The sequence below is a fragment of the Lathamus discolor genome, chromosome 3 (assembly GCF_037157495.1).
Source record: "Lathamus discolor isolate bLatDis1 chromosome 3, bLatDis1.hap1, whole genome shotgun sequence".
Taxonomy (NCBI): Eukaryota; Metazoa; Chordata; class Aves; order Psittaciformes; family Psittacidae; genus Lathamus; species Lathamus discolor.
Window position 1 is genome coordinate 60,946,401 of NC_088886.1, and position 24,246 is coordinate 60,970,646.

Sequence of the window (24,246 nt, forward strand, 5' to 3'; positions counted from 1 at the left end):
GTCAGAGTGCAAGTGTTTGTACAGTGTGGTTTAAAAGGAATCAGCACAGGGCTCTAAAAGGCTTATTGTGCTTGCAAACTTAATGAATTTCTTTGAATGAAGGCAAAATAAGTGCCATTTACTGCAGATGCTGAGGTGAACTCAAGAGTCCCAACCCCTTATTTAGCTGACTTGGTTTGGAATTTAGACTGTAACTGGTTTGATGAAGCATGACAGGGAAGTGTGTGTATGTGTGTTTCTCTCTAATTTCCCGTCCTTTTCATCCCTGTCCTGTTCTTACTGTACCTATGCACATTAACATGATGCTTCTACTGCAGAGACCTGCCTCTTCCTGCCTGCTAATCTGCAGAGTTTGTAGTTCTGTATGTTAAGGTCCTAGGCCTCAAGGAAGAAGATCCAAGAGCAGTCAAAACAGAAACTGAGCCCTATGCAAGGCAGGGGCTTACATGTGACCTATATGAAACAGAATATACATAACACAATATTAGGAGCTGTGGCTATGTCAGGCATAGGTATGATAGATATCACAACTAAACTGTGTCCATAACATTGCCTGGAAACAAAAAGGAAAGGCCCTATTCCTGCTAGCCATAAGACTTTGCGTTGCAAATCTTGGTAATTTACACGCTAAGCAGAATCGCACCATGTCAGTATTAAAATGGGAGGCCCTCTAAAGAACATCTAGGGCACTGTGCTGTTTCAAGGCTAAACAATATTGCAATGTTATCGTCTGAACCATTTGTACCTGAAACTGCTCAGTTTGTTCTCCCAAATCATCCAGCTTAATGTAAAATGGTTCATTGTCCACACACAGCACTCCCTCCACCCACTGTTGTACCTCTACAGGCACAGCAGCCTCCTCTCTGTATTGTGGTTGTTTTCTGGGAGGTGGAGACAGACCTATTGTTTTTCATGAAACAGAAATGTAAAAGTTTAACAATCTTGTATTGTGTTCTGACTACTGTTAAAATATTTAACTTTGTAATTAAAAGGTTAATGTTGTTCAAATTCTAAATAAAAGTATCTAAAGTTTTGCTTGTAATAGGATGCACTGTGTCGTTAATGAGCTGGGGAAGGGGACGCTGCACAAAGCAAACACCATCTGTGTATTATGGTGGTTACAATTCGGCCAGCGTGGAACTGGAAAGAGAGGGGAGGTGGGGGGCATCAGTGGGAATGGCCAGACAGTGCCCTGCATGATGTGTGCTGCTGCTGAGGGGTGGGCAGGAGCAGCGTGGGGTCACACTGACCGTGAGCACTCCTGAACCAGTGAGCCTGCACCACATAAAGCTCTCGCCTGTGCTTGCACAGAATCGGGGCTGTAAACTAAAGCAATCCTAACAACCGGTGCTAGTTAGGATGCACTTCTGGAGGTGCAGTAACACACAGAACACATCTGTGCTGCAAGTGTTTAAACTGGCAAGGTGAGAACCAAAACTACCGGTGTTCATGCAGCCACCTACAGGCTCACCTGAAGCGGCACTGACAGTTCATTAAGAACCATTCTTCTCTCTGAACGTCTCAGTTAAAACCCCAGTGTGATACTGGAGGAGCTATACTCGTTTCACATGAGATGCACAACCCAGTCATAGCAAATTACTGCCATGGGACATAGTAGAAATTATCAACTTCAGTGTCAAAACTGCCTTTTGCAAAGCAAAATCCTTCATTGTTGCAGCTGAATAAACTGCTCTTCAGGTTGCAGAATGCCACTGTGCACACTGTTCAACAGTCACCCTCATCCCTACAGAGCCAAAGGCAGTCTAGATTCATCTGCTAACACTGTAAACCGAGAAGAATGGAACAGAAAAGAGAATGTTTCAGCATAGCAAAAATCAATGGAATGAGATGCTGATGTGTTCTGTTAGAGCCATGACTCTCATTGCTTGAATTCTTCCAGTTTGTTTTTATTGCTACAATGGAAGGGAAAAAAAAAAGGAAGGGGAAAGAAGACCACCACATTAAGGGAAATTCACTTATACTTTACCTTCTATTTGTCATCACTCACTGATTTCCCCCCCACCGTCCCCTTTATTAACTGAACACAGTATATTTGAAAGTATTTTTCTTGTTTGAAAAACCAACACAGTCAGCAGAAAGAAATTAGGGGAAACTACAAAAATGAATAGACAAAGTCCTCGAAGGCAGAAAATGAGCACTTTTCCACCTACAGATCCTATTCTAGTAACTGTATGTGCTATAGTATTAAGTAAAACAGTTCAGAAATGAGTTGATGATTGAACTGAAGCTGACTGAAGTTTCTCAATCTAAATTCTGTCTAAAACCCACATTTGTACCATGTTCTTTCTTGTAGCTTCAGAAGAGGAGGACCCTCGAGACATGAGGGCCGAGGACCCAGGGGGAGAGATGGCTTTCCTGGACCTGAAGATTTTGGGCCAGATGATGCTTTTGACTCTCCAGATGAAAGCTCAAGAGGAAGGGACCATGGTGTTCGGGGCCGAGGTCGTGGTGCTCTGAGAGGTGAGTGGAACATTCTTCCATACTGAAATGCAAAGATAAGGAAGCAAAGACACTTCTTGGGCAAATTACGGTATTGTCATGAATCCAATGTCTCCTGTCCACTGCATCTCTTACTGTGCAGGAGGCCGGAAGGGTTTACTTCCTACTCCAGATGAATTTCCACGCTTTGAAGGAGGGCGGAAACCAGATTCCTGGGATGGAAACAGAGAACCAGGTAAAAACTGGTTAAGAGTTAGGTAACTGCAGACTTCTGTAATAGAACCAACCAATGACCAAAAAATTTAGGTGTAAAAATCACTTCTTCTTCCTGTACCTCACGTGCTCATGATCAGTATTTTACTATAAGAAAACCAAAACATAGTTCTTTGGACTTCTAAATTCAAGAAGAAAATTACTATACATAATTTAACTGGCTCCAAATGCAGCTGTCTCAGCAAACAAAATTATTATGGCCTCAAAGCCTCAATTTTAAGTTGATTTATTGTACAGCCCAGGATTGCCTGTTGTTGTCACCTGCGGATGACTGAAGCACATACCTGGGGACTTTTTGAGGTGTACATTAAAGCCAACAGTAATCTTTCTCTTGGGTGGCATTTTTGCTGTTGTTGCAAAAATCATGTTTTCAGCTGCAATGTCTGACAGCTTACGGAGATTTGCATGTGTTACTAATGGGAGAAAGCCTGAGTTTTCAAATGTCATGGTAAAAAATGAACACGAATAGATGAAGATATGAACATCTCTAAAATACATGAAAATACACTGAAAAGCACACTTTAGATCTGTCACTTTCATTCCCATCATCCTTTAGAGACCAGTTTTACCTTTAGCTTTCTTAAAACTTACTCATCTAATGTTTGCTTGTTTTCCTGTTGGGATGGGGAGGGGGGGGAAGCTTTATGTAATTTTAACTTAAAATTGTGTGCCAAGTACAACGGAAAGGGTGTAAATTGATGTGACTTCCTCCAAAAAAGTGAACAATCACATCAACATTATTTATTATCCTGTTTTTTCTCTTCATGCTCAGGTCCTCGTCCTGATCACCCTCCTCATGACAGACATTCTCCAGCTAATAGGGAACGTGCTTCTTCACTCCAGGGCATGGACATGGCCTCACTGCCACCACGTAAACGTCCCTGGCACGATGGACCAGGGACCTCTGACCACAGAGAAATGGATGCTCCAGGTGGACCTCCAGAAGAAAGGGGCAAAGGTAAAAAGCCCCATGTATTGAAAACCTATCTAACACCAGCACATTTTTCAACAGTAGACTTATCCAGAATTCCTTATCTGTTCAGAGGAAATAAGGCTGAACTGGTAAATATCTTGCCAGCTGTGAGGCTGAACACCAGTCTCATAGGAACACAAGAACGGAGGGGTTTTCTGGAACATCACATCCAAATCTTTACTCTAGCTTCATGTAATCCTCTACTTTATTGCCCTGATCAAAACCAGTTACGTTTTGGCTCCCTGTTACTCCAGCTAGGAAACTGTTACAAGCTTTTTTCCCCTCTAATTTTCAGTATAGGTACTTGTTATTCAAGCTTGTGCTAGCACCCTGTATCTGAAATATCCTTCCTGTCTCAACTTTCACTCTGTTGGACCCAAGTGTTTTAACTCTTTGCTGTTGAGCAACCTGGTCTAGTGGAAGGTCAGGGATGTTGCAATTAGATGATCTTTAAGGTCCCTTCCAACCCGTATCAACCTGTGAGTTGTCTGCTTGTAAGAGTGTAAGCATGGCCATCCATGACCAGACCAGAAATCCATAAAGCTCAGCAGCTTGTCTTTTAACACTAGTCAGTAGCAGGTACAGAGGGAAGTGTTACTCTGTTCTTAACAGTCTAAGTCTGTAATGGTATGTCCTGAAATGCTCTGTCAACCTTGAAGATCTGTAGTTCAGTGACTGGCTACAATATTTTTTTATCTAATGGCTTTTGACTTACCTTTTGTGTGCTTCTCTAACTGCTTTAAGAATCATATAAACTTTTGGCATCTGCAAGATCTGTGGAGAGCTCTAAAACTTAATTGCAGTAGACTATGCTTAAAAAAAGAGGAAGGAAAATGTTTTCCTCTTGTTTCAAGCCTTTTGCTCACTAATTTCGTTCAGTGATCTTGTGTTTTAACTGGAACAGTTGGAAGATGATGCCTTGTATTTCTGAATGCCACCTCTGATTGCATCACAGTCTACGATTTCCAACCTAAACTAGCTCTTCTCCAAGTCAGAGCTCTGATCTGTACCATTTCCTACCCTTATTACTCTGTATATATTATTTTCATTTTTAATTTATCCTTTTGTAAATTAAACAGGGTAACTAGCAATTGCACACACTATTTAAGATATGGTTTACCATGGATTTCTGTAGTTCACTTGGTCTTGTTCTCCTTTGCTTCCTAATAGCTTCTGATGTCTTATTTATTTCCCTTTTTAACTAACTACTGAACAGTCACATGGCACCCTCATGCAACTAGCTACTGTAACCAACAAAATAACATTCTTCCCGAGTTAGCAGCCAGTTCAGACCCTATTGTTGTGTGTGCCATTTTCACAATCATCCGGTTAGTCTTGCACCAGTTCTTGATCCTTGTTCTTGTAAGTCTCAGGATTGATGATGTCTTTTGTTAATGTTGTCTTGGGGCTTTTTACTGTCCTCATATTGACTACCCACTGTTAGTGGTCAGTGACAGAGATTCTTCTCAGTTGCTTCCAGATGCTGAGAGCCTGTCATTTTCTGTTGTTAGACCTCTACTGCACAGCTTTGTCTTTGATGTCACCAAATTTCATTCCACTTCTCTTACTGTTGCCCTGAAGCTTGTTGAGTGTTAAGTGTAGGCCATTCCTCCTCTGCATGGATTGTATTTCCAGCACTGTACTGACAGCAGGTTAGGCCATTCATTCACAGAGGTTTTTCACGAAACCTTGCTGGTGAACTCCCTCTGTATCAGTATTTTTCCTTTCAAAAGGCTGTGTTTCTCATTTAGCCAGCTTCTTATCGAATCTGTGAGGATTCCTTCTCCAGCGTCAGTAGTAATTTGTGGTAACTCCATCAGATGCTTTATTGAAGTCAAAACAGTTGTTAACTACCATGCTTCTTTGGGTGACATGGTTTAGTGTGAGGTGTCCCTGCCCATGGCAGGGGGGTTGGCACTTGATGATCTTAAGGTCCTTTCCAACCCTAACTATTCTGATTCTATGACTCTATGATTCTTGTGCCTCGACAACTCACTAATGTACCAAAGACAGTTTAGAACAATGACAAGAAAGCCTGATACCAAAACACTGACAACACTATTTTGTGTATGGGCTGTGTCACTTTCAGTTGATTGGTAAAGTCATGTGAAGATTAAACCTTCATGAATTATAAGCTCTGTGGAACAATTTGATCTTTATTTTACACAGAACCAAGCAGTCAACAACAAAATCCTTCTTGCTAAAGTGAGGAAAAATGTCCTAATTTAGCTGTAGCACTTTGTTGTGTCCACAAAGCACTGTTACCATTACTACTTTGGGTTTTTTTTTCCCCAAAATACTGCTTGTTATTTTGAGCTAATGACTTCGGGGGTTTTAATATTAATTTAAATCTCAGTACTAAGACCTGTGAGAAGCAGAAAATCCCATTTCTGGCAGTAAGAGCTGATGTAGTTTATGTTCGTGGTTAGTGATTAAAATAGAGCATTTTTCCATTACTTCTAACAAAAAATGGAACAAAACCAGTAATGTTACTCATTGTCTTCACCAGCAGCCTCAACCCATCCATCAGTGCAATGTCTTTGTTTAGGAAAAAAAGTGTTTTTCAACAAAAATATATAGAGAACCACAGACGGTGTTAAAGCACAAGAGCTGGGTACACCTGGCAGTTCTCAGAACACCGTGACTATCACTGTTCTAATTTATTTAAGTGTTTGCTGACTGTATCAGCTATAAACTCCCTTAATTCCCAAGGAATTTTCTGATTGCCATCCGTCTTCTGGGCTGTAATGAAGACACTAAATCTATGTAAAAAAATCTAAATCTATGTAAAATCTACGTAAAAAAATTTTTGCAGAGTGGGGAGAAGGCATAAAATTAGAGGTCTCAACTATGTTTGGTCTGCAAATGAGTATCCCATAGTTCCTTCCACAAAAGAACTTGCTAAATATATGGTATGGCTGAGACAAGGCACTGCTTAGACTTGAACACCAGTAACTGACTGTGCTGCTTTTTTAGGACGAGGAAGTTCACAGAGAGCATCAAAATCTGGGAGATCCAGTTCTTTAGATGGAGACCATCACAATGAATTCCACAGAGATGAAGCTTTTGGTGGAAGCCCTGCAGGAGGCAATAACCCTTCTCGAGGAGGAAGGAGTGGAAGTAACTGGGGAAGAGGAAGTAACGTGAACTCTGCTCAATCACGAAGAGGATCATCCAGGGGTGGTGGAAGGGGCCGATAGAAGAGGCTTTGACTGGGTTACACCCAGTCCTCCCTGGACAATATCTAAATGGATTGCTACTCTGGACTCATAACGTAACCTGCAACAAACCTGGATTCTTTAACTGGGATAACTGAATGTGCATTAGCTCCTAACAAGACAGGGGTCTTTTCCTACATCAGTCAACTTCTGCTAGCTGCAGCGCTGTAGCTGGCTTTGTTTTGTCCTCTCCACCCTTGTTCCTCACCTTCTTTTACCTGCTTGGTTTTGTGAAGAGCTGGAATTTTTTTTAAGTGATACGAGGCATGGAGCACCTCCACAGATTTCAGTTCAACTCCAGACAGAAACCTGTTTCTATGTGTACAGTTTGTCAGAAGATTTACGTTGGTTTTGTATGAATACAGAACGTAATTTGTGCAAAAATTAACATGAAATCAACCCAGTGTGTGATTCTTTACTCACCTATTACTATAAGGAGGGCTGTCTTTAGGCAGACTTGGGTATCAGACGGAGCAACAAAACTGCCTCCTGAAACCTCAACTGTCTGAAATACTCATAGCTGGATGATTCCTAGGGGTTTGGTTTGTGATGCACAGAGAGCTTTCATTTTCACCTTTAGCCACAGCTGTCTACTGATTACAAGTGGTGCTGACGTTAACATTCCGAAACATGGGAAACCAACACTGCTTGGTCTGCCATCCTGAAAGAGAAAAACATGGAATACTGCTTAGAAAAAGCTGTCACAGACACAGTGTGAGTTACAACCTGGACTACCAGCAAGACAGACATCATGACAGATATTGTCATTCTGTGCTTCAGCTGGGCAAGCCAAACATCTTTGTTCAAAACAGCATCTGGTTATAAAAACTGAGGAAGAAAGTTTAGCAGATTCATTAATATGGATGCACATGCTTTACAATGGCTGTAGGAGGCACTGCTTAAAGATAGCTGCTTTCAGTAGGGTCTGGTACCTTCAAATGCTCAAGTGCGAACCTCAACAGCTGATCACTTTCTAATCGCTTTTTAAGTATAGTTTTCTTTAGGATATAGTTTCCCAGTTTTATGAGCAGAAGGAAATGATGAGGAAGAGTTATTCCCATTTCCCACATTTCACAATAAAGCTGTTTACCACCCATGAATTTGTTTCCCCATATATCATTCATATTAATCATCCCCAGTCACCAAGTAATCAAAAGGCTCCTTTAATACCTAAAGCCTCAATGAAAGTTTCACCACAGAAGTACATATTCTAAAGCCGGGAAGGTCCCACATTAAAAGTATGGGATATAATGTATAATGAACAATACTACCAGGCATCCATCCCCCCTGCCCTGACTTTTATGTTTTAATATTCAGAACAATATGGTGTTGCACTTCTATAGCTGTCAAGGCTGCTGCAACAACACTGTGAAACATGGCAGCTATTTTATCTGATGTCTCAGTCAGATGTACCAAAGACTTGCTTAAGTCCTGATGGCCCATCTTCTAGGAACAGATCAAAATACAGGTTAACTGCTCTTCTCTTGGTTCAGTCAGTCATAGATAGCGTTTTCTTTCTTAGTTTTGTAGTGTATAAAATGGCATTTGAAAGTTACAGTATTTAACTGATCATTAGCCTATAATATCCTTGTCACAGGGCTCTAGAGACAGAAGGATTTTAAAGGAATTAACTGGGGAACAGCTGATAGAACACAGTTTCTCCTTTGAGGACTAACAAAGAAATTGCTTTTTACCTGTACTTGAAGAAAGGCTTCGGTCACTTCAGGTATCCATCAGTAAGTTAGGATCTATTCTGAAGTCTTGGTGATAAATATCAGTATTTTCATGGCAAAGGGGAAAGCTTGCTCTCTCTTTTTTTAACAAGCCATATATATTTTTAAGGGGCTGAAAGTTATTTTTATGTAATAGTTAAGAGTATGATTTAGACGACGAACTTTAGTCCTCAGTTAAACCACAGTCCTCTACCAAAACAAAAGTGCATCCAACAGCAAACCCAGCTGTTTCTGTTTAGAAAAAAGGGAGTATGCTTGGGTTTCCTCTGATGTTTCCTGAACTCCTTAAACCACTATGGTACTTGGTGTCAAGTAAAATTCCTTATCAAGGGACAGCTTTTTTATTTAAGTTCTGAAATATTCCACAATCATGGAATAGGCACAAGATGTTTAAGAATATGGAAAATGAGCTGGCTTTTGTGTAAAATCTTAGAGGGTGACAGCATGGCGGGGGAGACACAAGTGTCCCAGTCCATGGTACTGTGACCAGTGTTGCTGGGAAACAGGTAAGATTACTTAATGGGAATATACTGCTGTACTCTTTGGGTCAAGTTCTTTTACCAGAACGTGGAAACCTGATCCTGTACCTGCTAGTTTACAGCTCCGCCTTCTCTAGGATTTGTTGTTACTGCTGTTAGGAATAAATTAATTGTCGATTCTACAGCTTTGAAGTTGTAAAAATGAGAGAACCAACTTAATGCTATTCAGACAGCTCGGATCTACATTTTTATGGAAAAAGACTATTAGTGGAATGCCTGTGTTGAAATTTGGTAAACGAGTGGTTTTATTAAAGTGATCTCTGTACATTTAGGTACCCCCATTCAACAATTTCAGTTTAATTCGGAGTATCAGGTGAATACACTAAACTCTAAGTAGTGATATCAGGTAAATACTGCAGTGTTTAGCTTTATTTTGTATATGAGGCACATATACTCAGTGAGATACTCAGGCTCTGAGCAGGTCAGGCCTGGTATTCCCCTTTACATGCAGTAGTGCAGTACACAGCCCAGACTGAAGCACCAAGCTCCCAGCAGGGACTGTCAGCCTGAATTCAGCACCTTCTTAAGGCTGCTTAGCTTCTGCATTGAAACTGAGCTGTGCTGCCTGACACAAGTTCTAATTACCAGCAAGGCTTACTTCTGAAGGTCATGCTGTGACAAGTAAGCAATTCCTGCCTAAGCTGACCTATCAAAATACACATATCTATAAATTAAGTTCTAAGAGCTGAAGCTAGCCTTGTACAGCCCAAGTGTTACAGCAGCTGTAAGGCAGCTGGTAAGATTAGTACCTGCCATCCCGTCACTGTCCTGCACCAAGACCACCCCTACAGTTATGGCAGTCTTTGTGACCCACAGCACAGGAAAGGTTGTTCCACTGACTGTATGGTATTTTAAAGAATGGGGTTTTAGAGAGGAACGCAGTGTAGTGGAAACTGTATTCATATTCCCCACTGGTCTGATGTGGCTGATGAACGCACCACTCGGCAGCTGAAGTGTGTTCAGAGTGTAGGGGTCAGCACAATAATGAGTTAATAGCAGTTAACCATTCTGAACGTTGACCCCGACACTTGACCAGATTTCACTAAGCTGTCCCCACATTCCAACGTCAGCCGGCCCTGCGGCCTCAGCTGTAAGACACTTGCTTTCCGTATCACGGGCAGGTCAATCCTTACGTTTCACTGGCTCCGTAATCTCACTCACGTTTTGAAGCAGGCTGCAGCCGCCACACGGTCCTAGACTGGAGGCAGGGAAGTGGGATGCTGACAGCTCCTACCCGAGCTAGAGAGCCTCCAGACCACGGCTATGGAGCTGCCTTTGCAGTAAGGCAGAATCCCGCGCCCAGCTGGCACCAAGCCCGTCACACCTGAGCACAGACGACGCCCTCAGAGTCCCCGGTGCCGCCCGCGGGTGCCAGCCGCTGTTCTTCTGGTCGAGGAACTGGCGAGGGAAGCCCAGCAGCAAGGCCGAGGAGCTGAAGGGAGCGGCGTGCAGACGGCGCCATCCTCATCCCCGCCCCGCCGAGCGCGAGCCTCCGTGCCTCCGCCCGAGTCCCGCCGGGCTGCGCCGCGGGGCTCACACCGGCAGCGCTTTGCCCCCGCGCCGCACCGCAGCGCACAGGAGGCCGCCGAGGCGGCGGAGGCCGGCGGCGCCCCCGGGCAGCGCGGCCAGGAGCGCGGCGGCGGCGGCGCCCAGCTGGGCCGCGGCGCCCATCGCCGTCAGGAGGGTGCTGCGCAGCCCCAGCGCCGCGTAGAGGGTGCCGCCGAGGGCGCCGAGGTAGAGCAGGGAGCCGCGGCTGGGCTCCCGCAGCAGGCGGGCGGGCCCGCGCAGCAGGGCGGCGGCGCCCAGGGCGCAGAGCGAGCCGAGCGACCAGAGCAGCGCGAACTTGCGGGCGCGGAGCAGCAGCAGCGGCACGTACAGCGCGGCCAGCCCGAAGCACAGCGCGGCCAGCAGCAGGCACAGCCCGCTCCCCGCCAGCCGCTGCCAGCGCGACAGCCCCGGCAGGCACGGGTCCGCCTCGGCGCCCCACGGCCAGCCCGAGCCCGGCCCGGCCGCCGCGGGGGAGGCACCGCCGCCCGGCGGCCATGGGTTCCGCGGGCCCAGCCAGGCGCCCAGGCCGCCGCTCCCCGCTGCCTCCTCCTGCGAGCAGCCGGCGGGCGGCGGCGCGGGGCCCGCGCTGGCGGCGGCCTTCGACTGCGCCAGGTACTCCTGCAGCTGCCGGCCCAGGTCCGCCATGGCGGGGCCCGGCGCCGCTCCACGGCGCTAGAGCGAGCGGCCCGCCCGCCCCGCCGCCATCTTGCCGAGCAGCCGCATCCGGGTTACCGGGGCGGCGCGCGTGCTCGGAGGGCTGAGGCGGCGGGGGCGCTGCCGGCGGGTCCCGCCGCGCGGGCCTTGGGCCTTGGGGCGGAGGTGTCCGGCAGGAGGAGCGGCGGGGCCTGCCGGGCCGGGCCGGGCTGCGCTGCGGGGAGAGCCCTCAGCCGCTCCGCATGGAGCCGCTGGAAGGGCTTGGCAGCTGTGAGCTGCAGCGCCTCGTGGCTGCCTCAGCAGCGAAGAAGATGGCGTCACGTTCAAAACGTAGACGGGTGAGAGGAAGGGGGTATCCGAGGCTGATGGAGCTCACAGGGAGCTCTGCGGGACGTAGCAGCCGTGGTGGCCAAGCACTGCCCGAGGTTGGCACCTGGAGTCTCCTCGCCTCTGTCCCAAGGTCTCTGCCTCTCTGAGGGAGAGCTGCAAGAGCAGAGACGTTGCATGAAGGAACCACCACAGCGGGGCTGGAGATGTCGAGAATGGCCAAGAGCTTGTCTCGTAGCCCGTGTGCTCGGCCAAACCTGCCACCTCATCGGCTGTTGATGAGTAACGTTAGCTACTCTTCTGTCCTCGACCAACCCTTCCACCAAAATGAGAACGTCTAATTCAGTTCTTCACCCTGCTTTACAAAGTAATAAAAACATCAAATGCTAATTTAACCTTTATGACTCTAAATGTTCACTGCAGGGCTGAAAAAATGGGATGTGGACACAGGAAACAGCACAGTTTCCATCATCGGTGTGCAGCACTGTCCATAGCACTGGTGAGTCACGGTGTATTCAGGTGCCTCACAAGACACAGATGAAGTCTGAAATCGCTGTTGGCCAGGAGCTGCCTGCCCCATTTGGTGGCTCACTTTACCATTGGTACATGGATACAAGTCAGAGGGCATAATGCTAAGTGCTCAGGACAAAGTTTAATGGTTGGCAAGAAGGGATTGGGTCACAGGATGGTTTGGGTTGGAAGAGACCTTAAAGCTCATCCAGTTCCAACCCCTGCCATGGGCAGGGACACCTCACACTAGAGCAGGCTCCTCCAAGTCCATCCAGCCTGGCCTTGAATACTGCCAGGGATGGGGCAGCCACAGCTTCTCTGTGCAGCCTGTGCCAGGTGTTATCAGAAACATTGCACCTGGAGGCATCTTTGGGAGCAGGACCTCTCTTTGCCAGCAAAGGATGCCATCTAACTGCTTTCTGGAATATAGCCTTCGAGGCCGTGTCTTCTGCTGCCCTGAGGGTAAAACACGCTGCAAGGATGTTCTCCCCTTGCCTTGAGCATGTGCCAGGAGCCTGTAGTGTCTGGCAGGAGGCATAGTTCTTCGTTCATAGGAAAATGAAGTCATGTCAGTGAGGTATATGTCAGATATAACTGCACAGCAGGTAGTGGCTCTGTGATAACGCGTCTGCCTTCTCCCTCCGGGCTCACAGTAGCACCCGAGGCAGTTACTGTCGGGCGGCACGAAGCAGCGGTGGGGCAGCGCCGAGCCCCGGGGTTGCCGGCTCCCCGCCGCTCCCGAACTTTCCCTTTATAGGAAAAGTATGCGCGGGGCCGGGAGGGCTGCCCTGAGTCACCGGCGGCCGCGGCTCCCGCCCACACCCAGGGGCCCGGGCCGCCGCTACCGCCGGGCCGGGGCGGGGTTTGCGCTGCCCGCCGGGGCTAGCTGGGACTGGTGCCGCCGCGCCGAGCCGCGTGTGCCGCCCCGCAGCCCCTCCGCCGCGGCCCGGCGCCGGCCGGGAGCGCGCCGCCATGACGGGCAGGTAAGGGCGGGGAGCCCGGCCGGCGGGCGGGGGTCGGTGGGCCCTGCGCTGGGCTGTCCCTGCCTTCGCTGGCCTTGTGGAGGATCAGGGAGAGCTCCTGTATGCCCGGGAGGAAGCGGTAGGGGGAAGAGGACGTTTTCCTCCTGCGAGGTTCAGGCGGCGCGGGCCAGCTCCCGCACCGCTCCGTGGGATGGTAGAGTCAGACACAGCCTCTTGGAAGAGCAGAGCAAGGGCTGCTGCGATGTGCCTGACCCCTGCGTGTGGCGGTGGGAAGACCACAAACAGAGTTGGGAAGGAGCAGCTGTGAATCTGAGCGGTGTCCGCCCAGCAGCCGGGCTCCCTGCAGCCTGTTCTCGCTGTGCCCCGCACTTCGGGGCCCTTCCGACTGGTCTTCACGCTGCCCGTCTGCCCGCACGTTGTTTGCTCGTCTTGTGGCTGTGGCCTTATTGTTACACTTCTCTAGAGCCTTTTAAATGTGGAGCTCCATTCTCCTCCCACGCTGACGCTGGAGGGAACTCTGTAAAGATACCTAATAGATAGCTGTTAATGAGAAAAGCGGTGGGGAGGAGATTTACTGGTATCTTCCAAGGGTTTGCACAAATGCTTTAGTGTCTTTGATCACTTTGTTCTCCCATCTGTAAAATAAGAGCCAGACGTTCTAAAGCAGTTTGTGAAAATAAGCTTGCTTTTGAAAAATATCTTGAAGATGAAAAGCATCAAGAAGTGAAGTAATACTAGTATTAGCAGAGTGCCTTTGCTAGGATAGCCATCCTCCAGAACCCTACTGTCATTATTGTAATCCTGAAGCATTGCTCTTCATGACCGGGAATACTGAAATGGATCTGGAGTAGTTTGTGTATAGTGCTCATCTTTCTTTTATATAAAGTGTTGATGTTTGTATTATGCAGCTTGTTATGATTATTCGATGTAGATCATGTTTGGTGGGTTGTTAGGTATGAGTACATGCTGAATAACTGTTATATCCTTATCTGTGATTTGGGTGAGTGTTATTTTTGCTCTCCATGATGACGGATTGATGCTGACTGGTGGTTAAAACACTTGGGTTGTGCCTCCTGTCTTTAGATTACTTTGTCTTTTCTGTCTTAATGGTCCCTTTTTTGTTCTTTGACATGTGGAATAGGTGCGTATTTACAACTTTACAGTAATTTCCTTACAAACCGAGGAAGACTCAAGAGTCTTAAATATTCATAGGTCATGGACAGCTCCTAAAAGGGAACAAAATGGGGAGGACCTGGGAAGAACTGTGGTTGTATGAGCCCAGGTGGTTCTATTTTTATAGAACTGTGATATAGTACTGCTCAGAATTACATGTTTGTCTCAGGTGAAGTTACTCAGCTGCAGAGGGCAGTGAGAAATGCCTGTGGCCAGTAATCCTTGTCTTCTATCGGTGTTTCCTCAGAAACCTGCCTGTTAAGGTATAACACTGTATTGAGTGAAAAGCTTTGGTGTGAAGCATGAGTTCTGATGGAGGTAACTTAGACACTGCAGTGTACAGGTCTTCAAAAGTAATGCAGAATTTCTGTATCCTTTTCCTCAGATATACTTTAGAGGGTTGTTAAAATAAGCAGGCCTTGGCTTTAACTTTTGGAGGGGGAATGCAGATGTTATTTAATGTTTTCAGAAATGTTTGTCCTAGAAAGTGTGTCAGCCATGAAAATGTCTGAATTTCTGCCTGCTGTCACTCACAGGACAGAAAGATTAACTGTTCTATTAGAGACATGTATCATAGCTGTAGTTCAAGAGACCTTTTCCTCGGTAATTGTATAATCCACTTAGGGTAGCAGTTGCCCAGCAAAACAAATGCTTTACTTTGCAGTGTCTGTGAGACATTGCACTGCTCAGCACCTTGCATGACTGATGGCATTAGACAAACACTGGGTTTAGTGTTGTTTTCAGGCTGTGACAGACTCCAAAGTCATTAGAACGAATTTGGCATTGAGAGTGTACTTCCTTAGATCCACCTACATGTCACTCGAATGAACCGTATCCACATATTGATCGATATTAGTTACCTGGTAGTTCTTAAAATCTGTCACATTATGTAACCAAATGTTCTCCAGCAGTTGAGATTCAGGGTTTTGGGGGTACTGGAAGGAGATGAACTGTTTCACAGCTGAAGCATCCCTATAATATCCATTACTGGGAACCTTCCAGATCCAGGAACATGACATCAGTGTGCCTCTGGTCTTGAAACTGTTGACACAGGGAGGGGAATGATTTTTGTGTTACGGTGTGTTAAAGCAAGGAAGACTGGAGAAGGTGAAGTGCTGGCACATTATTCTTTTTCACTTCACCTTTCTTGTCAAACAGAAACATAAAAGGACTCTCTTCTAGTTACTGCTGTGTTACTAATCATTAAGACTGATGAAAGATAACTCCATTTTCAAGTGTTCTGTCCCATTTAGCTGCATAGAGTGTCTCCTGAATTTCAGTAGCTGCAGTCATTCAATTTACTGATTTTTATCATTAAGGAAGACTATAATTCCACAAAAATACAAAGAAAGATGTGCACCTGTATGTATTCCTAACAGGAAATTGTTAAAATGGGTGACTGTTTAGCAAATGGAAAGTGGAATATTATGTGCATCACAAGTTACATTGTGACAATGAGAGGAAAACAAGTAAGCAGATCACTGGAACTCACAAATAGTAATGCTTACTGCCGTGTCTTGGCCGAGCTGTTTTATTTCTCTGTGTCTTGACTACAGTGGCTGTCATAGCCCCTAATTTCAAGAGCTGTCTGTGGTTTAAAGGGATGCTGTTAACTTAAAAACAAATAAAAGTCACACTTTATTTGAGTATATCTGTTTGAACTAACATCCAAAGATGACAGAAGGATATTAAGGAGAGATATGTATTTTAGTTTGGGCTACATGTTGTTTAATTACGTTTGGAAATAAATTCTGTGTTAAGAGGTACTGTGTTAGATAGAAAGCCAGTATGTTTCTAAGCAGCTTTTCTATATTTTGCAGTGTTGAGAAGTACAATTTATGTGGGGTTTGATGCCTTTAGAAGTACACTGTGGTATTTCATTACCAAAGAATAAGTGAAGATGCTTCTATAATTTGTATTTGATACGTTTGGTCCATCTCTCTATTATGATTTTGCCTTTTCAAGGATTGTTGGGGGGGTAGGTTGCTGTAGGGGGTTTTGTTGTTTTTTGGGGGGGGGTGGTGTTTGGTTTCTTTTGGTTTTTTTTTTTTGCTACTGTGTTTTGCCCTGTTTTCTTTGTTCTTGATGGACCTTTTCCTAAGAAAGAGGATCAGTTAATGACTGGTGAACCAAACATTGTAGAAAATAAACCAAAATTGAAGGTAAATTCTTGTAAGACTTTACTGTTGTGGTGTTGATTAGAAAACAAAAAGATAACAAAAGCCTGTGCTGGGTTTTTTGCTTTTAGAAATTAATCTAATACAAAGCCCAAGGAAAAATGTTTCCAAGGTGCACGTTTCAGGGCATAATTATTTTTGTAAGAAATTTCTGTTATCACTATATTTGGTCTAATTGGGATCTGGATACGCCTATGCACTTCCTGCAGTCAACAAAAGAAGAACAGCTGCATTTACAGATACGCTTATTGATTGTTCCTAATCCACTTGAGGTAAGAAATAAGGATATATTATTTTCGATTAGGCTAGCATTTGACTAGGTGCTTTTTAATTCAGTAGAGAGCTGCTGCTGTGCAAATGCTCCATTTTATGAAGTAATTGCAGGGAAAATGGCTTGGAGGAGGAGGAGGAGGGAGTATAGAGGTCGATAATACTAAGAAAGGTTGTTAGCACTGACTAGAAAGTTACTAAACTAATAGATGTCTCATCTCTGAGTTATAAGCAGCCATTTCTACTCTTCTGGGTTGAAAAATGTGATTTTAATCTTATAGTCTTTCCATCCACATCTGCTCTCTGAGGTTCTCTAGATAATTTTAACTTGTAAGGTCCTAAGTAGTCTGTTCTGGGGGACATAATGATGGTTCTCTGAGAAGAACTACTTGTCAATGCCTAAAAGAAGTCTAGCTGCTTTCTTCTCTGCTTTGGCCCAGAAAGTAACCAGCTGTAAGATTTTGGCATTGACTCTGTCTTTTAAAACCTGTCAAGAGAGAAAGAAAAACAAAATCATGTACTTGGACTCTTAATGTGCGAGGAGTGAGTAAGCAAGTGAGTTTGTGTTGAGGGATGGGAAGATGGGATGGTTATTGTTTTCATGTTTTTTTTTTCCTTCAATCCCCTCATCTTCCCTTTTGAAGAAGGAATCACACTTTGCCGTGGAAGAGTGGGTATTTGAAAACCAATAAAATCATGTTGTATGAGTCAGAAGAGTAAAAGCTTCGGTGTTTGAGAGAGGAGATGTTTAGCCAGATTGCTTAAGGTTAAGGGAGATTAATCACAGAATGTCTCAAGTTGGAAGGGACCCATGCAGAAGTCCAACTCCCTGCTCCTTGCAGGACTACCTAAAACTAAACTATATGCCTTAAGAGTGTTGTCCAGATCTCCTTGAGCTCTGACAGGTTTGGTGCCATTAATATTTTGCTTCGTGCTCAAAGTAAAAAGTGATTTAATATTAAAATTTAGAACGAGTGTTTTATTGCTCTAAAATTTAAGAAGTCAGCAAAAACACCCAGTATGAAGGACATTTTTCTTCTTCTGTTCCATTTACATCATAAAGTAGAAATGGATAAAGCACACATGCAAACTGGAAGAATGATAGTGGCAGATTGATGTCAGAGGTCAGGGGTCCGAAACTCCCAACAAAATGTGGGGTGAATTGTAGGTTGGCAACTGGTGGTTGCCAGTTCCTGGGTTTGAATCTACAGTGTTCTTTATTTGTGCCTGTTCTGCTGGGTCCTAGTAAACCCTTCTGTTTTTCTTTAAAGAATAGAAGAAGAGATCTCTGCTGGTTAGTACTCATTTAGTACTGAGGAAGTCATCACTTCTCACTTTCTCCAGGCTGTACTCATGGAATATTTCACTTTCATGCAACAAAAATCCTCATTTTGATATAATTTACTAAAAAGTAATTTGTTACTAATGACTCTTGAAATGTTTTTCATGGTGTTGCTGACCAAATGACACTGGCTCAGATGCTTCCATCCTCCAATCCTTTCCCTTTGTTCTCTTAAAAACTGACTTCTGTATTCTCAAAATTCTTCTCTTTCTGCCCCCCTACACCAGGCTGAGCCATTTGTGCTGCGAGCCTCTTTCTCTTTTGGAGGGGTGGGTGGAGAGGAGTGGTGATAGAAAGGGCAAACTCCTGCTCGAAGTCCCTGTTCAGTTCGCAGCAAAGCGCTCTGGAGGCTGGAATGCCAAGTATGTTCCTTCTCCCTGCTTCTTGACGCTCTGCTGCATGCCACCTCTGCAGGCTGGAGTGCGTCCGGAAAGCAAAAATCCTTATGGTTTTGTTTCTTGGAATATGCTCTATCCAAATGGAAGGAACAGTTCTGTTGTTTGCAGTATCCTTAAGACATTTTGTGATGCAGCAGCCTGCAGGGACCCGCCTTAGAGATGCCAGGCAGTAAACTAGACTGTTCATTCTCAAGAGATATAATAATCCATTTTGATTTTCTGTATTTCTGTGTTGCTTTGATTAAAATGTCTTCTCGAATTAAGTGGATTGATTATATGAAAGCTCGGGACTTTTTGTTTTAATCTCACTCATTAAATTTATATAGATACGTTGTACAAGGCTAACACAGAATAAGTTCCTGGTACAGACTCCTGGTGTGCTGGCTTAAATAGGTAATTACTAGTGGAATACAGGAAAGAGGTTGTCTGATCTTGAAGTCTGCAGGACAGTGGCAGATGAATTGAAAGAAACAATGCTCGAACTGCAGTCTGTGCATCCTGCTTTAGCTCTTCTAAAATGTAAAGGCAACTCCCAAAAGGAAAGTGACTCATTGAATATCAGTGTTGCCAGTGTTTGCTCCAGTTGTCTCTCTGCGTTCCCCTTCACAGTGGCATTGGGTGCCATGGCTGGCCTGAGACTTCGGGGGCTGGCATCTTCCAAACTTTATCAACGCCGGCAGGATCGGCTAAGTGGCACAGGGTCACTCCTGAGCAACAGGACAGATACAGCAGCTGGGATACGTGGGTATGTCTCTGAGGTGAAAGGAATGGCATTGTTGAAGCATTTTCCAGGATTTGATAGATGTTCAGTTTTGATGGTGTGTCTTTTCTGTTTAAAGTGGGAATTGTCTGCGCACTGCCAGAGGGGATGAAGTCTGTTTATTTTCATTTCCAAGTCGATTACGAAGGAAAAGACTTTCCTGATGAGAAAGCTTTCTGTTTCTAACAATAACAGGAAAGCAACAATGGAGAACCTTTCCCATTTTGAAGCACTGTACAAGACTGTTCAGAACCAACATTAGTGCTAGTGTTGTTAGTGGTGAAGTATTTAGGTACTGTGGGAATAAAGAAATGGTGAAATGTAGTAATTTTTCTAAATGTCGATTAAATTCTACTGACCCTTTATTTGTAGGGTGCAGTAGTGCATTTCTTCACATATACCCTTAATAGTAAGCTGCTTCATTTTAGTTTTTGTAAGCTCCAGTCCAGCAGAAACTGAAGCTTTGTGTGTAGCTGCTGCTTGAGATTATTTAGAACACATCAACCAAAGCTTCTTAAATCTTCCCAGACAATTCCTTTGCTTCATTTGATCATTGCTGTTGCTGTGCTTTGGATCAAAATTTTCCTTTACTTTTCAATTTTAGTTGAAGCTAATTTTGGGCAGGAGAGAAATGAACAAGAACTAAAACCAGTGTCTTACATTTCAGGAGAAATGTGAGCTGCAGCAGCAATATGGGGTCTGAAATCTGTGTTGCTGCGGAGCTCAGTGAGCACGTGGGAGCAGAGTGGGTTTTTATAGCAGTCACAAGTTTTGAATTTCAGTCTTTTCTTAGCAGGAGATAGACCTGGTGCTTACCTGTAATTGAGCTGGTTTGCTTCTCAGTTTGACCTGTAGGTCCCTGACTGGAACCCTGCTTTTCCCACTATTTGCCTTTTAGCCTAAAGCTATTATTTAGTTGGTATATTTTCAGGTTTTCCTACACAGAGTCGTGGGTGTGAATGTGTGAAAATTTAGTGAGGATGGGGATAAGAAGGTAACGAAAGAAATGGTGATGCCATTGAGCGGAGAGGATGCTGTTCAGGAAGAGTGAGAAGCATAGATGGGACCTGTGAGAGAAAAGTAGGTACGCATTAAGGAAGCAGCAATGGAACGCAAACAGCAGAGTGTGAGCTGGAGATAGGGAGGATGAGGAGATAAATGCCCAGACATAGTCACCTCACATTGTCAAAATGTAGTTTGCTTCCAGCTATTTAACTCTATTTCACTGTAACCTGTAGCAGCATGTTTATAGTACTTGGTGCTACACTAGTATGGTTTTTGGTGGAGAACAAGGTTCATTCTCGTTTGCCTTCTATGTCAGCTCCATTTCAGGAGCTGGAAGAAAAGTAAACATAAATCCACATATTTTGGTTGTACACAGCTGAAGATGATAATCTGTCTGGGAATGTTGTTTTCTGAATTATTTGTATTATCCACAGTTTTTGAGCTACTGATATGTTTTGCTTCTCCTTCCTGATAATTTATGTCCTTTCTTCAGGCAAATGAGGGTAATCCAAAAGTAGAGTTGCTGCTAGTTGGATGATAATTGAGGAACTTACTTGGGAATGGTCTGTCTTATCAGTGCTGGTAAACAAGCATCTTATTTTAACTCCTTTGAGATAAATGGAAGTGAAGAAGAGAAACACTGTATGTGTGTAAGGAGTTATTTATCAAATACACATTGTAGGTGAGGTGGTACATGCTTAATAATAAACGGGTGTTTTTTCCTGTGTAAAATGTATAATCTGTTTAAAACCTGTGCCTTTCTTTACATTGTTGATGTTTCCAGGGCTGAGTGAACACTGCTAAGTGCGTGAGTGTGTGTCTTTTTAAGTAACTGGTCATGGTTCACTGAAAATAAATATTGCATTGAGAGGGACTACAAAGTACCTGTGGCACAGGGATTTTTTCTGTTTGAATACCTGTAGACTTCTATTGCTGCTGCTGGTCTCAAAGGTCTCTTTGATTGTGGCTTCCTCTGCAGGCCAACCGTATGGGTGTTGTTCTCAGTTGAAATGTGTGGCAGCTGGCTTCTGTTAACATCAAATTGCTGTTGCTGGTAGACCAAGGAGAGATGAGGAGCCATAAAGACACACACACACACACACACACACACCCACACACCCATTGTGACCATAAGTTTCATTTCATTTGTATGTTTTTCTTAACTTTGGTTATCCCTGTGTAGAAAATAAGAACAAAAAGTGTTTGTTTTGTTAAGAGAGATTGGGGGCTGTATGGTCAAGGAAGCTATGCTGAGAGAAACACTATACATTTCTTAGCCAGCTGGAAAAATACTTAAATAGGGAATGAACTGAAAAGTCAATGCAAGCAGAAGGAGAAATGCTGAAATTGTTAAGCTGTGTGCATAGTTTTATCAAGTGCATGAAAAATCATACATTTAACAAATGGGATTTCATGACAGGCTTAGTAATAACCTTAAAGAAGCTAAATCACTTTGCAAAAGTTGTCCAGATAGAAGTCAATTGCAGCGAAAAGAACAATAAGGCAGTTGAGGGCTATTTATCAGCAGAAGATCATGAACTGGTGGCCTTCCTCTTTCTTTTTATTTTGTATTAGTCATTGTCTTTGAAATGAATCATAAGGTCTGGTATTGTCTGGCAATTTTGGGGGTTTTTTTTCATGGTCAACATTAAGGACTTAAAGCCACAAATCCTCAACCATGCTATGGGAAGAAGCCCCTCTCCTGGAGTGTTCTGGTTTTTATCTTAGCTACTGGCACCTATGATATATACACTTAGTGGCAGCTTTCTAGGTGTTCGACTTTATCCTAGGCCTTTCTGTGTGTGCACATGTGTGCGCCAGCCTCTATTGGTAGACCAGAATGAGCGGAGAATGCCTCTCTAGGATTCCCTAGCATAGGTGCAGTGTCAGTGTGCTGAGATTTGGAAAATTCCCTGGGTTCTTCCATCTGGAAATGTTGTCTTCCTTTCTTTTTGTAGTATCTTTAAGGTCGTTGGTCATTTTTGTATTAAAAGTAATTCTTCATTCAGCCTTATGATGGAGGACTCTCTCTGATGCTAAATATCAAAAGGTTTTGAGACAATTTAAAGCACTCCTTGCACTTGCAGTTCCTTTCTTGGACCTGATGAAATCTGGGACTGTTCATCTGTTCTCCTCTTTGTCTAGTTGTCTGATTCATCTATGTTTAAGATATTGAATTCTACTAAAGCAAAGGCTGGAGCTTCTCTTCTACTCTCTTTGCAATTCAAATATTAGATTTGCCTTTTTTCCCCAACCTGTCACCAGTGGTAGATTCCTGTGGACAAACGTTTAAAAAAAAATGTAGAAATATAGAACCTGGATTATTTTAGCCAGCTTTCTTGGTGTTTAAGTCCAACCCTTTTATCTGATATCCCCCCCTAGATGTACAGTATTATACAGGCCCAATTTCTTGAACCTATATGAGAATATGATGTGAAAATATGACATTTGCTAGTCCAAATATCTATGAAACCAGTTTTTAGAAGATACTGACTTTAGTGAAATAAGAAAGCAAATTGCTTTCAAACCTGTACCAGTGGCACAGAATGGGTCTCCCAATTAACTTTTACTTCCTATAAAAAAGGAATTTTTTCTCTTTATATGCTTTATATTAATACTTTATATTAAGTACTTCTGGGAAGTCATAGCATGGGAAACCCACACTTAATTATAATGGTAAATAACTCCTTTCTGTTGGTACTTTGGTAATTTGTTAACGATATGGCATGTAATGGTGAAAGATTGGAAAAAGCATGGTTTGAGCACTGTATTTTTGGGGTTTGCACAGGGCAGGATAACTTCAGGATGTTGAGCTGGTCATGTTTTAATAGCCTTTCCTGCCTTTGTGTCAGCAGCTTATTGTTAAACCAGAGGAAGAGTCTGTATTTCACCTAATTGCAAAAAGATCAGCAAACAGCATACAAGAAGCACTCCATATTGGGGACTGTCCTTTGTGGGGAAGATTCAGATCTAAATGTCTTATGATGGACACAGCAAGTCAAACTTATGTGGTCACTCTTGACACCACCATCAAAAGGGTGCCTTTGGTGTTCTTCCTCTCCCAGTGCATTGGTGGTTTTTCCCTGCGTATAATATTGTGTTGTTAAAAAAGTATCAGGATATCTTGAGCAAAATTCCATAGTTAGAAGCTGGACCTTTTGAATCATCATGCATAAGCAGAACAGTAAGTGAACTCTTCGGGCTCTCGATAGTCTCTTCCTTTTGCAAATGAATGAGGTAAATTAAGCTTTTGAGAGTTATAAAGTTAATCCGAAGTTGTACTTTGTGCTAAGAGAAGACAGAACAGCAAATACTAGTGCACTTGGCTTTCAGTAAGAATTCAAATTTCCCAATAGATTTTATACTGTCTAGAAGTTAGGGTTTATGGTGGGGTTACTCTGTCTTGACAGCCCTCAAATGCTGGTTTCAGAATGGAGGCTCCTGAAAGCCTTATTCTTATGAGTGAGTCCTTACCTCTTCATTATCTTTCTCACCAACACAGCCATGCAACTTGTGTGGGAATCTCTCCCAGGATAAGTACACTCAGTAGTGTTTGATGTGAACTGTCACACTCGTGAGCTTGCCCTGTGTTTCATACAGGAGCATGGCTGCAGTCATTGCACTCTGCCATTGGAATGGTGGCAGCTCTGTTCTTGCCGAGTTCAGCCAGTGGGGAGTTGGTAGTGGCAGTGATGGGTTCTGCTCCTTCTGTAGAGTACTGCTAAAGTCCATTGGGAGAAAAGAAAAAAACCCATGGGATTTTAAAAATGTTTATTTTATGTTACTAAAGCACAAAACCCCCATCAAACACCACCTCAAATCATGCTTTGCTGTTTGTGTGTAGGGTGTAATACTAGCTGTTGTGTAGGAAACTATGAGACTCTGGAACGCTGTTTGCCTGTT

General features: G+C 44.1%; 3 protein-coding genes across 8 annotated transcripts in view; 2 read left to right on the forward strand and 1 right to left on the reverse strand.

The window, feature by feature from the left end:
- Positions 1–7,323, forward strand: part of WDR33 (WD repeat domain 33) — a 67,957-nt gene extending 60,634 nt beyond the window's left edge. The window contains exons 20-23 of the mRNA XM_065675554.1: positions 2,315–2,481; positions 2,603–2,695; positions 3,506–3,691; positions 6,683–7,323. Of these exons, the coding sequence (XP_065531626.1) occupies positions 2,315–2,481; positions 2,603–2,695; positions 3,506–3,691; positions 6,683–6,906 (670 nt within the window). The 3' untranslated portion in view covers positions 6,907–7,323. The remainder of the gene's footprint in view (positions 1–2,314; positions 2,482–2,602; positions 2,696–3,505; positions 3,692–6,682) is intronic.
- LOC136012361 (vesicle transport protein SFT2C-like) lies at positions 1,887–11,491 on the reverse strand. 5 transcript variants are annotated; one of them, XM_065675559.1, is made up of 3 exons: positions 10,521–11,491; positions 7,348–7,585; positions 1,887–2,672 (listed from the first exon to the last, which is right to left on the reverse strand). In XM_065675559.1, exon 1 carries the CDS (start codon positions 11,387–11,389, stop codon positions 10,730–10,732), a length of 660 nt encoding a protein of 219 aa, XP_065531631.1. In that variant the 5' UTR covers positions 11,390–11,491; the 3' UTR covers positions 1,887–2,672; positions 7,348–7,585; positions 10,521–10,729. The 5 variants fall into 5 exon arrangements, with proteins under 5 accessions (XP_065531631.1, XP_065531630.1, XP_065531628.1 ...); XM_065675558.1 differs by having other exon boundaries at positions 10,358–11,491; XM_065675556.1 differs by having other exon boundaries at positions 8,619–11,491.
- Positions 11,492–13,066: 1,575 nt separating this feature from the next.
- LIMS2 (LIM zinc finger domain containing 2) overlaps positions 13,067–24,246 on the forward strand; it is a 31,670-nt gene continuing 20,490 nt past the window's right edge. Inside the window, exon 1 of one of the 2 annotated variants that reach the window (XM_065675547.1) lies at positions 13,067–13,218. In XM_065675547.1, the coding sequence (XP_065531619.1) occupies positions 13,208–13,218 (11 nt within the window). In that variant the 5' untranslated portion in view covers positions 13,067–13,207. Of the gene's footprint in view, positions 13,219–19,253; positions 19,324–24,246 lie in introns of those variants that run through there. The other variant, XM_065675546.1, reaches the window with a different exon arrangement.

Bases quoted from the DNA above. Each gene is read 5' to 3' on its own strand.
- LOC136012361 (XM_065675559.1), bottom strand. From the start codon at position 11,389: ATGGCGGACCTGGGCCGGCAGCTGCAGGAGTACCTGGCGCAGTCGAAG.